Below are 13,628 nucleotides of genomic sequence, written 5' to 3' on the forward strand. Positions count from 1 at the left end.
TAAATGTATATGTTTACCGTTAGCTTTAATACCCAGTAGCTTCACATATATATATATAACAGATAGATAATGGCTATGCATAATTAGATCGCTTAGGACATATAAGCTTATATGCATGATTTTATTGATTTTATATCGCCTAGTAGTGCTCATAGACAGATGTAGTAACTCCAGCATGTAGCAGGCAGGAAGCTGAAAACTCGTTATTTTTTACCTTTAAGTAACATTGTTTAGTGAATGTAAAGATTTTTTACTATAATGCATGCCCTGTAAATAATATTCAAAACTTTTTTATTTTTAAAAATTTTATTAATAACTTTTAAACTGACCCATTTTTAATGTACATAGAAGTTATTATTAGTATCTTTGCAGGGATTTAACTGTACATAATCTTCTTATATCTATATAATGTTATTTTTAAATAGTTAGGTATTCACTTAATAATTTTTATAAGGATTAACCAACCTTAATTCAGTAAGGTTGGTGTACTCCAACTATTGGAGGAAGATATAGAGGAAAGAAGAAGAAGCACCTGTTTGACTCGTGAAAACATTTCTGAATGTTATGAATAAAGTTCTATCTTTTTAATCGAAAATTGTCGAAAGTTTTTCATTAAAAGTTATATCAAATATGACGAAAATACGTTCATTTGACGAAACTACGACAAGCGAACTGCAAATTGTGATCGTTCGAGAAATATTGAAATTAAAATGCGAACTGTCCGAGGGAAAACTCAAATGACGAAACTAAGTCAAACGAACTGCAAATTGTGCTCGTTTGATAAATATTGAAATTGAAATGCCGACTGACTGATTTTACTGGGGAAAATAATTATGATGATCAATTATGAGGTTGGTGAATAATTAACGGATTAGTGACCCATCCGATGGCGATAAGCGGATTATCTGTAATCACAACTTATAACACCTGTTGAAAATGTTAATTAGCTGAGGGTCATAAACTTGTCAGAAACAATAAGACAGGTAGAAATATAATATTTTCATGCGAAAATATTTTTACTCTTTCCAAATTTAAGTGACGAAATTGATTTGGAATACTTTCGTCATTTTGAAAACCGTTTCGTAAATGACGAAAATGACGAGCGCTAGCAAAATCACTGTATAACCCAGACAGACTGCATTTTATTTAACATAAACCACTATTTTTTAACCATTTTTAGCATCACTTGCCGTCCGTCGTTCGTCATCGTCCGTTAACTTTTACAAAAATCTTCTCCTCTGAAACTGCTGGGCCAAATTTAACCAAACTGTAGACAGCAAAATAAGATCTATAAACAATTCAACATGACCAAAACGGTCAATTGACCCCTTAAGGAGTTATTGCCCTTTATAGTCAATTTTTTTGTAAATTTTTGTAATCTTTTACAAAAATCTTCTTCTCTGAAACTACTGAGACAAACTTAACCAAAGTTGGCCACAATCATCATTAAGCTATTTAGTTTAAATATGTGTCTGATGACCCCACCCTCCAACCAACATGGCGGACATGGCTAAAAATAGAACATAGGGGTAAAATGCAAGTTTTGTCTATTATTTTTTGAACTGTTATAATGGAGAAAATCTGAATGGAGCAAAAATGTTCAGCATAATGAGCTCTACCAATTGTCCATATATGTCAAAACTGTAAGACAAATTCTATTAGGAGTTATTGCCAATAAATGAAATTTTATCATTTTTTTTCATTTTTGCCTATTATCATGAAAACTATGATATTTAGAGAGAAACATTTTTTCCATTATGCCTTATATGATTTAAATTATAATAGATAAACACTTTGAATCACAAAAATGATCAGCAAGGCAAGATCTATTAAAAAGTCAAATTTCGCCGATATAGTTAGTAGACTGTCACTCTTCATAAGAGTGATTGCCCTTAATTGGGGATTTTTTCTACCCTCTTTCGTGTTTTGAGCAAAAACTAAAGAAAATAGAGAGAAACTAAACAGACAGATCAGTAGTACAAGATCAACAAAATAGAGATTTTTGTCATGAAGTCTATTCTCGTCTACAATGTTGGAGAGTGTCCTTTGTTTGATATGCATATAGACCAAGGTGAGCGACAGAGGCTCTTTAGAGCCTCTAGTTATCATTTGTCATGTTAAGTGTCAGATAAATTTTAAAAGGTAATTTGCAACGCAGGTAAAAAAAAAGATTTCAAATTACAACAAAGGTGAATCTTGTTATAGAATTGTAAGTCTTAATTAGTTGTCCTTTTTTCTTTAAATTTGTCAGATGATAAGAATTACAAAAATTACAAACATGAACATGTACCTGTTTTCAGTCAACAACTAAAAAATGAAATATTTAATGGCATTTAACAGTTCAGCTTAAAACAGGATATTTTTTTTTATAACAACAGATGCCTCCATTACCAAAGAAATACAGTCCTGAGCTACAGCAAATCATCCGTAACATGTTACATCAGGAACCAGAACGAAGACCTACTGTTAGTAGAATTCTCAGAGATCCATACATTAAACGAAACATTGCAGTATTTTTAGAAGAAACCAAGAAAGGGTAATAAAAAATGTTAAAATGTTAATGTCATAAGAGAGTGACACAGGAAATTAATTATATTCCAATAAGAAAGTGTCATTTTAAGATATGAGAATAAATCTTGTTTGTTTCAAGGATATAGGTGACCAGAATTTTCAACTGATGCCACTTACACATTTTTTAATTCATGTGAAGTTTTCTACGCCATACATCCAGTTCTTGTTGTAACCATTGTTTTTTCATATTGACGGATACTTTCATCAATACCATCTTGGTATAAATTCTCATTCCATACTTTTGCATTTTGACATTCTGTTCTTCTCATAAATTCCCCATGAAAACTGGAGACAACTATTATTAGGGTCATGTATGCAATAACCCTATAGTTTTGTTTATTTCTCTGTCAACAATTTTATTTTAACACAAAAAATTAAAAAAAAATCATGGGTATGAAGTTGATGAAATTTTGCACAGATGTTGTGCATATTATGTGGATTTGCATATTTATTTAAGTTTTTGGGGGTTGGAGTCTGGGAGATTGGCTAATTCTGGGAAAACTAAGTGCTTGTTAAAAAAAATCACAAATTTTGAGAAACATCTTTCTGTGATAGTATTGCAGTGATGATAAATGTATGATATGCTATTCCATTTGGTTCCTGGTATCAGATTTGCAGTAAAACTTAATTATACTCAGATTTTAAGAAAACCTTAATATTTATGTAGAAAATGTCTGGAATTATTTCCTGTTGTCATAATTTACCAAAATTGAAACCACATGAACATGCATTACTTTGATTGCATCAGTATTTATTATTTGTTTCCCTGTCACACACAAAAATGTGTCAGTATTATAGTGTTATTTACTGGCTGTTTCTGTATTGGCCCTGTTATAGATTTGAGGTTAGCTGTATTAGACCTGAGACTCAAAGAGTCAAGGGCCAATACAGCTGATCGAGAATCTATAACAGGGCCAATACAGAAACAGCCAGTTCATAACACTTTTATTAAATGATTTAAGTTCTTCGATTATACTAAGAAACTTACCGTGAAGAAGATACAGAAATTCATGACATTCATAGCTGAAATTGTCTTTTCGCATTCACGATGGATTTTTTGTCAACATTGAGTCATTGTCAGATGTAATTTCTGAATTTCCATCTAAGTACTTAATCTTATGCTATTACAATTCATTTTATCTAGCAAATATAAAGTAGCTGGGAAGAATAAATCAGACAGTTTAACTATTTTAACTCTTGGTTCGTCTGCGTTCTGTTGATTGATCAACGGAAATGAAACAGTGATAATAATCGAAAGCCGTACTCGAAAAGGCTGTGAAATATTTCTGTTTCAAGACGTTACAAAACACTGAACATCATTTAAATTTTTTTCTATGATTTTAAGTTGAAAAATATGGTACAAATGTATATTATGCATAACGATACGTCCAAAGTTAAGCTTAGAGTAGGAAAATTGAAACTGGAAGTGAAAGTCCCGTATTAGCCCATGGGCCAATACGGCTTTTTTCAGTATTGGCCCTGTTTTTTCTGTATTGACCCTATCCGAAAAGCAATATTAACTCCTAATTTATATCGAAAGGGCAACATCATCAGTGTTACACATGCTGATTTATCCGTATTAGGGCTGATTTGCTCATATAATTTCATAATCTATTGTATTGACAATGTTTAATTAGATAATATCAGGTATTGCTTTTAGTATTAAAGACAGTCTACCTGTAATATTTGCAAGTGATGGTACATGTAGTAAAACCATAAATATAAATGTGTAAAAGATATAAAAATATCATAACAGAAAAATTTTGAAAAATAAATTTGATACTATTACACTCGCATGGTTCTTGTAAAATTAAGGTTATTTGTTATATCTCGAAACATTCAAATAGTCAATCTGTATAAAAAACAAATTTTCCAATATCTTTTTACACTATCTGATTTGTAATTAAGTGAAAAATGTGAATTTTGATATATATTTCAGACGACCCAGCACAGCAGGCCAAAGAAGACCAGTTACAGCCCCAGAGCCTAGGCCTAGACCAGACAATTCAGCAGCCATACAAGTTGGTAAATCAGTGCAAGTCAGTAGACATATTGTACATGTGCCTGGTGAAGACAATTTAGACAGTGGACCTAGTGCTAATAAAAATATCATTGTAGTTGAAAAAGACACTGATCCACAAGTTCAGCCCGTGCCTGCTCCTTTAAGGAAACATGCTCGAAAGCCATCCAATGGTGCCAATAAAGATTTACCTCCCATTGCAGAAGTGGCAAAGCCAGTTGAGGCGAAAAAGAAATTGGATTCATCCTCAGAATCAAGTGACAACGATACATTAGTAGAAGTTCATCATACTGTTAAAGAAGTAAATGATGTAGTAGGTTCTCATTAAAATTGATTTCAATATGATTAGGTATATATTTATACAGTCCAGAGCATTTTTGAGCCTGTCCCAAGTCAGGAGCCTCTGGCCTTTGTTAGTCTTGTATATTTTTTTTAATTTGGTTCTATCATATGTTTCTGAGTTTAGTGTGACGTCCATTTTCACTGAACATTTTTGTTTAAGGGCAAGCTGAAGCTCGCCTCCGGGTGCGGGATTATCTCGCTGTGTTGAAGACCCATTGGTGGCTTTGGACTGTTTTCTGCTCTTTGGTCGGGTTGTTGTTTCTTTGACACATTCCCCATTTCCATTCTCAATTTTAATAAAAAAAAGAAAAGAAAAATCTCTTTATCTTATATTGAAATATCTTTATTTTCATATACAGATTATCAATATATTTATAGACTAAAAAATGAATATGTGTTATCTTTAGAAAATGACTGCACTGTATGATACCTATTTATTTTGTATTTTAAATATTTGAAGCAGAAACCTGTTTCTCCAAAAAAGAAAAAGGAAAGTGCACTGAAGAAAAGAGCTAGGGAAGCTGAGACAGAATCTAGCCTGGATACAGACAGAAGTGACATCAGCGTGAAGAGTAACGCCAGTGCTAAAAGTGATATTAGTGTTAAAAGTGATGTTAGTTCTAGAGGTGATGCTAGTTCTTCTAAATCATCACATAAAAAGAATATATTTAAGAATGTAAGTATTGTTTGTGTGAAATTATTTTGAAAATAATTTATTGTTATATTTACAAACTTGCAAATCATATGTTCACATGACCTAGCTGTACTCAGTTATGTAGTCTCAACTGATATACAATTCATATAATTAATTGCTATACTATCCATAATTTACAAAAGGAATAGTAGTCACTATTTTTGAAAACATGGCCAGTAAAAGATGCCTTTCAGAAAATTCAATCTTCCTAAAAAAAATACAGTGATGTTAAGTTAAAAATTTATTGGAAAATATATCATATTACAAAGTCTTTACATCTTAAGGATTTAAAATGTGCTGTGAAGGGGTCAGTTAGAAATGTGTTGTATTAAAAGAGAATGGAAACAGTTGAAATACTTCATGATAAAAAAAATTTGAATTACAGGCAAAAAATGTGAGTTAAAAATTGTTGAGTGGTGAATGCTTCTGATGTGACTTAAATGACATGTATATGGACTTACTTAAGTAGCTTGAAACTTATTTTGAGAGGTTCATAAGAACATTGTATAATAGAACTATTGTACAATCACTCTCTAAAATCTTATGTCCAGTATAATTCCTATCTGATTAAGTATTAAATTTGCTAATTAGGATGTTAAACACATTGTCTTGCTCACTTGCTCCAAGTATTTCATCAGTCATTTTGGATGGTATTTTTTAATGTTAATATGCATGTCATGAAAAATACCAAATTAAAGTTGTTCTGTACACATTTTAGGATAAAAGGACAAACTGATGACTATATTTGTCACCATAACCTGTTTAAACATCACATTATAGAAAACATTTGATTATTTTCATTGGTAATTCAAAACAGAAGTACATAGACTAGTCGAAGTTATGATTCAAGCTACTTGATTGGTTCTGAATTTCCTTCACAAAAAAAAGATTATTCTTCCTTCTGCTAGACAAACATTCAATCTCTTAAGTAAAGTTTCTTGAATTATTTTGTATGCTTCCACAAAAATAATATTAATAAATTATTAAAAATGTTGTAGGTCTGTTGTTTTTTGTTAACCACTATGTGTCAAAGCATTTTCACAATATTCTATTTTTTTTACCGAATGAAAAAGAAATGACTAAGTTAGCCTGGTGATGAAATTACACTATCATATATATCTAGGTTAGTCTATGGAAAGGTATATACTATGAAATTTAGAGCGAGGGGCTTGCCCCGAGCTCTTAATTTCATAGTATATACCTTTCCATAGACTATCCAATTTAGCACATATTTACAACTCGAGTAATCTTTTAATTGGTCTATTGATAGTTTATTTTGGCTGATTACTTGTATCACATGTGTTTGTAAAACGGAGCTCATTAACGAATTTTGTAAATCTACTCACTAGTATCATTGTAAAATATGTGATTTAAAAAGGCCCTTCACTCCAGAATGAAATGATGGTAGCTGCTGGTGTAAGTATGTATACTGATATAAAGCGGTGTTTTACTATACATGTTCTTCTTACATGGTAAGATGACAAAATAAATTGACCAAAAGCAGGCAATAATTAAATTGCAGTGGAAGCTTTACATGTTTTCAAAACATTTTTTAATTTCACTGTAAAACTAAAGCTATATTAAATTTGAAACATATAGATAGTTTGTCCCCAAAGATATAGTCTAGCAGATAGGCATTAAAAAGCAACTACAAATAGATCAGAGATTATAGGTTTTGTGTTTTTTTTTTTTTATTAGTTCAAAGTAAAAACTAAAAGATTTATCAGAATATGTTTATATATATATATATATATATATATATATAGGTGGCACATTATCTTCAGACATAATCACAGTTTTTCAATTCATGACATCGTCCTGAACAATGCATGAAATATTTGCCACTGGACATTAAGCAACCAATAATCAATAAATCAATCAATTCATGACGAAATAGATCACTTTCCTTAAGAAAGTTTAAAAAATTATCACAAAGTTACTTTAAATTTCCTTCACAAGGTTTCATAGTACACACTTTTCTGTGTACAAAGTAATTGCATGGAAGATACATTATCATAATTTTAAGATATCGTTGTACTCTAATCAAGGTATAAAGAACCATATGTATTACCCTTTATTTAAATGATAAAATTTGCAATTGTCAAAAACATTTTTTAGATCCAAAGATTTTAATAGCAGGATATTTAAAAATCAATGTGAAAACTAATTACAAACTATTTAATCTAATTTGGAAAACAGCATTTTATTTCAAAATAGCCAGTGGCAATTTTTGTTTTAAATATCTTGATTACGATACAGTGAAATCTTACCCTTGTGGTCATTCATGCGTAGTTACTTAGTACACAGGAAAAGTATGTACTATGAAAATTAGAAGGCAAATATAAGCAATTTGATTGGACTAGAAGTTGTAAGTATGTGCTAATAATTGTTGACAGATTTCAACATGATAAATCTTAACTAGCAAACAAGTGGAAAAGATATGATTAAACTATTCTGAAAGGAAATCTGTTAAAGAATTCAAGATTGTATTTCATGTGTAATGCTGCTGCTAGGAAACAATGTTTTTTTTTAGTTTTAAATTTATTTGAAAATGAATGGTTTAAAAAAATGAGGAATATGCAATGTATCATTTCAAAGAATACTGATTACATAATCACTTCAACAAATGCCTATTTTCATAATGTATTTAGTACTTTGCTATCAATTTAAAACACACAACAATGCTTGCAGTGAATACTTTTTCCCTTCCTTTTCACAAGTTTTAAGAGCAATTAAAAAAATTATGTTCACTGACTTCTACATTGTCACTTTCCATACAATATATAAGTTATTTGATAATATATGTGCAATTAAAGAAATTAACAAAAGAGTTATTAAATAATTTAGCATTTTGATGAGGATGATAGAGTAAGTATGGTGTGATAACTGTGAGGTGGATATGGGTACATTTTACACACTGTTTCATATAAGATAGGGGAGGTAATAGCAACAATGTGCAATCTGATGATACATACATGTATATAAAATTATGTTTTGCTCAAAAAAGGGGAAATGCTTGCACCAGCTTTGTTTACATTCTGTTTATTTTCTAAGATTATCTCCTAATTTCATACTGCACTACAAAATGATTTAGCCTCTTTTTCTTTACATTGCTTTTTCTATGAAATGTAAAAAAGTTGAAGCATATTTCAGTGTTTAACAAACAACATTTGTGGGGTTTAACTTTATGATTGAATTTGTATGACATTTTTATACAATTTAAGTTTAATCTTCAATTTAAATTGACATTCTAAGGTCTGATGTCTATCTTAGAAAATAAAAAAAATTGGCTTTTATGAAACAAAAATGTGCTGTATAAAGTTCACTAATAAAGAATTCTCCAGTATCTTATCATAAGTTGAAATATGTATTATATGTATATGTACAAATATATATGAAATGAATAAAAAAACAACACCAATGAACTGTAGTTGTATTTTTTCATGTAACATACCTTGACTTAAAACAATTCATTTTTTCAGCCAAAGAAAGTTGACAATCCCCGTCCTCTTCCACCTCCTCCTAAACTAGACCATAGTTCTGGTGAACCACAGAAGAGACCAAGTTTCTCTGAGGAAAAGCATTCTAATGGAGCTAAATCTTCTAGTACCGGTACCTCAAGCTCTAAGGAAGAAGATTTAGATATAAATACACCAAGGGTAAATTGCTCAGTTTGCACATTATAATACCCCTTGGTATAAAACACTAGTATCATATGGGAAGTAACGTAGATGTTTAAATGCAACTTTCAAGTTACTTATGTTGTTAGGTTGCTGTCTGATGTTTATTAGTTCTCTATTCATTTAGAAATTTCATTTCCCATGTGAATCTAATTATTTTTAAGAAATAGTTCTCCAAGGCCTAGTTGTAGTTAATGAAACAGATTACTGTTAATTCAGGAATTATTGCGTGCATTTATTATTGCGATTGTTGAAGAATTGACATAAATGCTAGATCAATTATTGCGAATTCAGGAAAAGCTGCATACAGATATATGCATCAGATATCAGAACGCGAGTTCTTATTATTGTGATACTGCCCATTCGCATTATTCGCAATAATAAAAACCTCACAATAGTTTCTGAATTTACAGTAACTTGCAGTATATTTTAATTTTAAACACAATACCAAAATTGATAGCATTGAAACACCACCATAGAAAACAAATTATCTTAATAGTCAGTTTATACTCTAAATATTTATGTTTGTCACAATTTCAGTATATATATATATGTTTTTATATCATTTCTGTAGTAAATCATATTTCGTTAGCCTGTAAGCATTAAATACATTTTGAAAAATGATGAAAATAAACATGGTGAGATTAATCTTCCCAAGATTAGAAGAAAGAAAAAGAATTGTTCGAAAATGGATATAAATGTATAAATTTATTTCAGAGTTGCAATTTATCAGCCAGAGAGAGAAGAAGAGAAAAAGAAAAAGCAGCCCAATGTGAGCCATAAAATTCTGTAGAAAATTTGATGAAATGATAAAATCATACAATGCATATTAAACACACAGCTGTTTCTAGTACAATACATTTACTAAACTATATGTTACCATTTGGGGCACCAGGAATTTTTCATGCATTAATACTGTCCAATACAGAGATATCAGGTTCTTTATAGGTTTTGGCAAATATACCTTAAACAATGTAATCAATGGGGACACGGGTTGGAGACCTATTGTTAAGCAGTGGACCTACGATTTTAGATCAAATATGAAATTTTTGACATGTTTATGACACTATGGCAGTGTTCCAGCTTGATCGTTTCCACAGGGCAGTCCGCTCACCCTTTCCTGACTGACGCCCTGTGCCCTTTTTATGATTCCCTGTGTTCTTTTTATGCGCCCTGCCCTTTTTCGCAAGTCCATGCCTTTACTGTCGTATTATTTTGATGTTTCAATTTATAAAGCCGCCATTTTATCGATAAAACTTCCTTGTAAATATTGCGCATGCATTGTAATCAATATTTACCTTGACGATTAAGGAAACAGCTGATTGACCAACTAATTGAAACGGTTGATTAGCACTGGCTTATTTACGGTGATTAAAATCCAAGTTGTCAAAATCTGAAGGGGTGATTACAAGTCATCAATGAATAAATGAATAAATTTAACATACTGCGTTTTGTCTTATTTCTATCTAAATGCCAAAGCTCTTATACTTCCTTTATCTTGTGTTAAAAAAAAAGGAGATGTATTTATTATTTTGAAATTAAATAATCATTGTTGACATTATATGATCTATGTATATGTACACACGGTATCTCCTTACTCAAAAGCTGAACAGTAACCTATAGATGTTCACTGTTTGATCTTGTTGTTTCATAGACATTTAGATCACATCTGACGGTTTTTTGTATTTTAAACAAAATACCAAGTTGATTAAAGTCAATTTATTTTTTGCACTATTTGTGTTAGACTTGTGCATTTGAAAGGAAACTTATTTTTTCTAGTTTTTGAAAGAAGAATTAAAAAAATGCGAAGAAACAAACAGGAGTTTGAATGACCTCATATGTACTATGTGAGTGTTTTAAAAATATTTGATTTACAATCCTATTCAATTTCAATGTTTTAAACAATAAAGTATAATATATAGATTTTAAGATACTTGTAAAATAATAGAAAAAATATAATGAAAAAATAAAATAATATTTTTTCCTCAAATTTTTCCATCTAAACAAAAAATTAAATAATAGTTAATAAATTTTAAGAAATCATCCTGGAAGTGATCAGAATAATGATACTGAAAGTCAAGAAGTACCAGCCACTTATGTCATCTCAGAAATTCATGATCTTGCCAGTCATTTTCTGATTGACAATGACATACTTTTAAATGAATGGACATCTTGAATTTATTAGGGACAAGGAATGTAATGACAGAAGCATCATGGCCTGTCTTAAGTTTTTATTAAATGAAAAGTTAAGGCTATCTTTATTGTTTCCAAATATCATTCCTTGATGAGCACAGCTGCTGTGTTACCATTGAGCACAGCAGAAGTTGAAAGGGTTTTCTCACAGGTAAAATTGATTAAATGTGAGCACAGAAACCGTTTAAAACAAGAAACTTTGAACTGTATCCTTCAAGTTAAACTTAACTGTTACAACCAATGTTTTGAACAGCTGTCAGGTAATGTTGTTGAGAAGTTTTTTAGCATGATAGATAGAAAAATTCAATTTTATCTTGGTAGATAGTTTAACAACTGACGTTGTTGCCCATGTATGTATAAATAGATGCAATGTATATAACTGTTTACATAATAAAAGACAATGTTTGACATGCCCTTTTTGAATTATTAATCAGTGTGCTAAAGTGCCCTTTTCATGATTTGCTCCCTGCCCTTTTGAAATTCTAGCTGGAACACTGTATGGTGATGTCATCACTGACATTTCTATTCTAATGACTAAACTTTTCTTGTTTTGGAATTTCAGGAAATATTTTTGGCTCTTATACTTCCTTTATCTTGTGTTAAAAAAAAAGGAGATGTATTTATTATTTTGAAATTAAATAATCATTGTTGACATTATATGATCTATGTATATGTACACACGGTATCTCCTTACTCAAAAGCTGAACAGTAACCTATAGATGTTCACTGTTTGATCTTGTTGTTTCATAGACATTTAGATCACATCTGACGGTTTTTTGTATTTTAAACAAAATACCAAGTTGATTAAAGTCAATTTATTTTTTGCACTATTTGTGTTAGACTTGTGCATTTGAAAGGAAACTTATTCTTTTTAGCTCACCGGGGGCCCAAAGGGCCCCATGTGAGCTTATGCCATCACTTGGCGTCCGTCTTTGTCGGTCGTCTGTCGTCGTCGTCTGTCATCGTAAACTATTTCAAAAATCTTCTCCTCTGAAACTACTGGGCCAAGTACCTTCAAACTTTAACTTAATGTTCCTTAGGGTATCTAGTTTATAAATTGTATCCGAAGTTTGTATCCATTGACAAACATGGCCGCCATGGCTAAAAATAGAACATAAGGGTAAAATGCAGTTTTTGGCTTATATCTCAAAAACTAAATCTTTTAGAGCAAATGTGACATTGGGTAAAATTGTTCAGTTGGTCAAGATCTATCAGCTCTGAAATTTTGAAACGAATCGAACAACCCATTGTTGGGTTGCTGCCACCGAATTGGTAGTTTTAACAAAATTTTGCAGTTTTTTGTTATTATTTTGAATATTATTATAGATATATATAAACTGTAAGCAGCAATAATGTTCAGCAAAGTAAGATCTACAAAAAAGTTAATATGACCAAAATTGTCAGTTGACCCCTTAAGGAGTTATTGCCCTTTAAAGAAAATTTTACACAATTTGTTCAAGTTTGCTAACATTTAAAAATCTTCTCCTCTGAAATGCAGGTGAGCGATTCAGGCGCTTGAGAGCCTCTTTTTTAATATAGTTGTCACACAAAAGTTTGAATATGCTTATGCAAATCATCTGTAATAGGTCTATAAATTTAATCACATTTGTGTTTTATTATTATAGCTCTAGAAAGACCGGTTTCTGCCAGATCCGTTGTCCTCAAACCAGTTCGACAACATGAATCCAACAGAGAAACAAAGGCAGAAAAGAATCAGGTCAGTTCCATTGGCAGTTAAAGAAAAAATTTAATATTGTATAAATTTTGAAGTTTTTCCTTCAAAACTTGAAATAATGCTATGTCACTTATTTTGTTGGTTTTGAGAGTAATAGCAAGTTTGATGTCTTTATAGTAACAACTATTGCTTGAGGTGAATTGAGGGTAATGGTTGGTATTCAAGCGACAGCAAACTTGCTATTATCCTCATAACCAGTCATTAAGTTTCTATAATACTGAACAAGACAATTTTCAAAGAAATCAACATACACCACTTGTCAGAAAATAAAAGTCCCTTATTATGCACATGATATATAAGAAGGGATTTTTGTCCTTGTGTTATTCACAATATTTGATTTACAGTAATCAAGAGTAGGAATCCTTGTGTCAAAAATTTCCATGCATAAGATTG

The 13,628-nt window shown here is 30.8% G+C and overlaps 2 protein-coding genes across 9 annotated transcripts in view; one reads left to right on the plus strand and one right to left on the minus strand.

The window, feature by feature from the left end:
* LOC127709723 (NF-kappa-B essential modulator-like) overlaps window positions 1-13,628 on the minus strand; it is a 238,806-nt gene that overhangs the window by 123,066 nt on the left and 102,112 nt on the right. The window lies entirely within an intron of this gene.
* Window positions 1-13,628, plus strand: part of LOC127709591 (serine/threonine-protein kinase Nek4-like) — a 32,365-nt gene that overhangs the window by 6,691 nt on the left and 12,046 nt on the right. For 5 of the 8 annotated variants that reach the window (XM_052215196.1, XM_052215209.1, XM_052215226.1 and 2 more), the window contains exons 6-12: window positions 2,379-2,536; window positions 4,511-4,904; window positions 5,394-5,609; window positions 8,475-8,495; window positions 9,110-9,286; window positions 10,025-10,079; window positions 13,126-13,217. In XM_052215196.1, the coding sequence (XP_052071156.1) occupies window positions 2,379-2,536; window positions 4,511-4,904; window positions 5,394-5,609; window positions 8,475-8,495; window positions 9,110-9,286; window positions 10,025-10,079; window positions 13,126-13,217 (1,113 nt within the window). The remainder of the gene's footprint in view (window positions 1-2,378; window positions 2,537-4,510; window positions 4,905-5,393; window positions 5,610-8,474; window positions 8,496-9,109; window positions 9,287-10,024; window positions 10,080-13,125; window positions 13,218-13,628) is intronic. The other 3 variants (XM_052215218.1, XM_052215248.1, XM_052215204.1) reach the window with 2 other exon arrangements.

The sequence above is a fragment of the Mytilus californianus genome, unplaced genomic scaffold (assembly GCF_021869535.1).
Source record: "Mytilus californianus isolate M0D057914Y unplaced genomic scaffold, xbMytCali1.0.p SCAF_1, whole genome shotgun sequence".
Taxonomy (NCBI): Eukaryota; Metazoa; Mollusca; class Bivalvia; order Mytilida; family Mytilidae; genus Mytilus; species Mytilus californianus.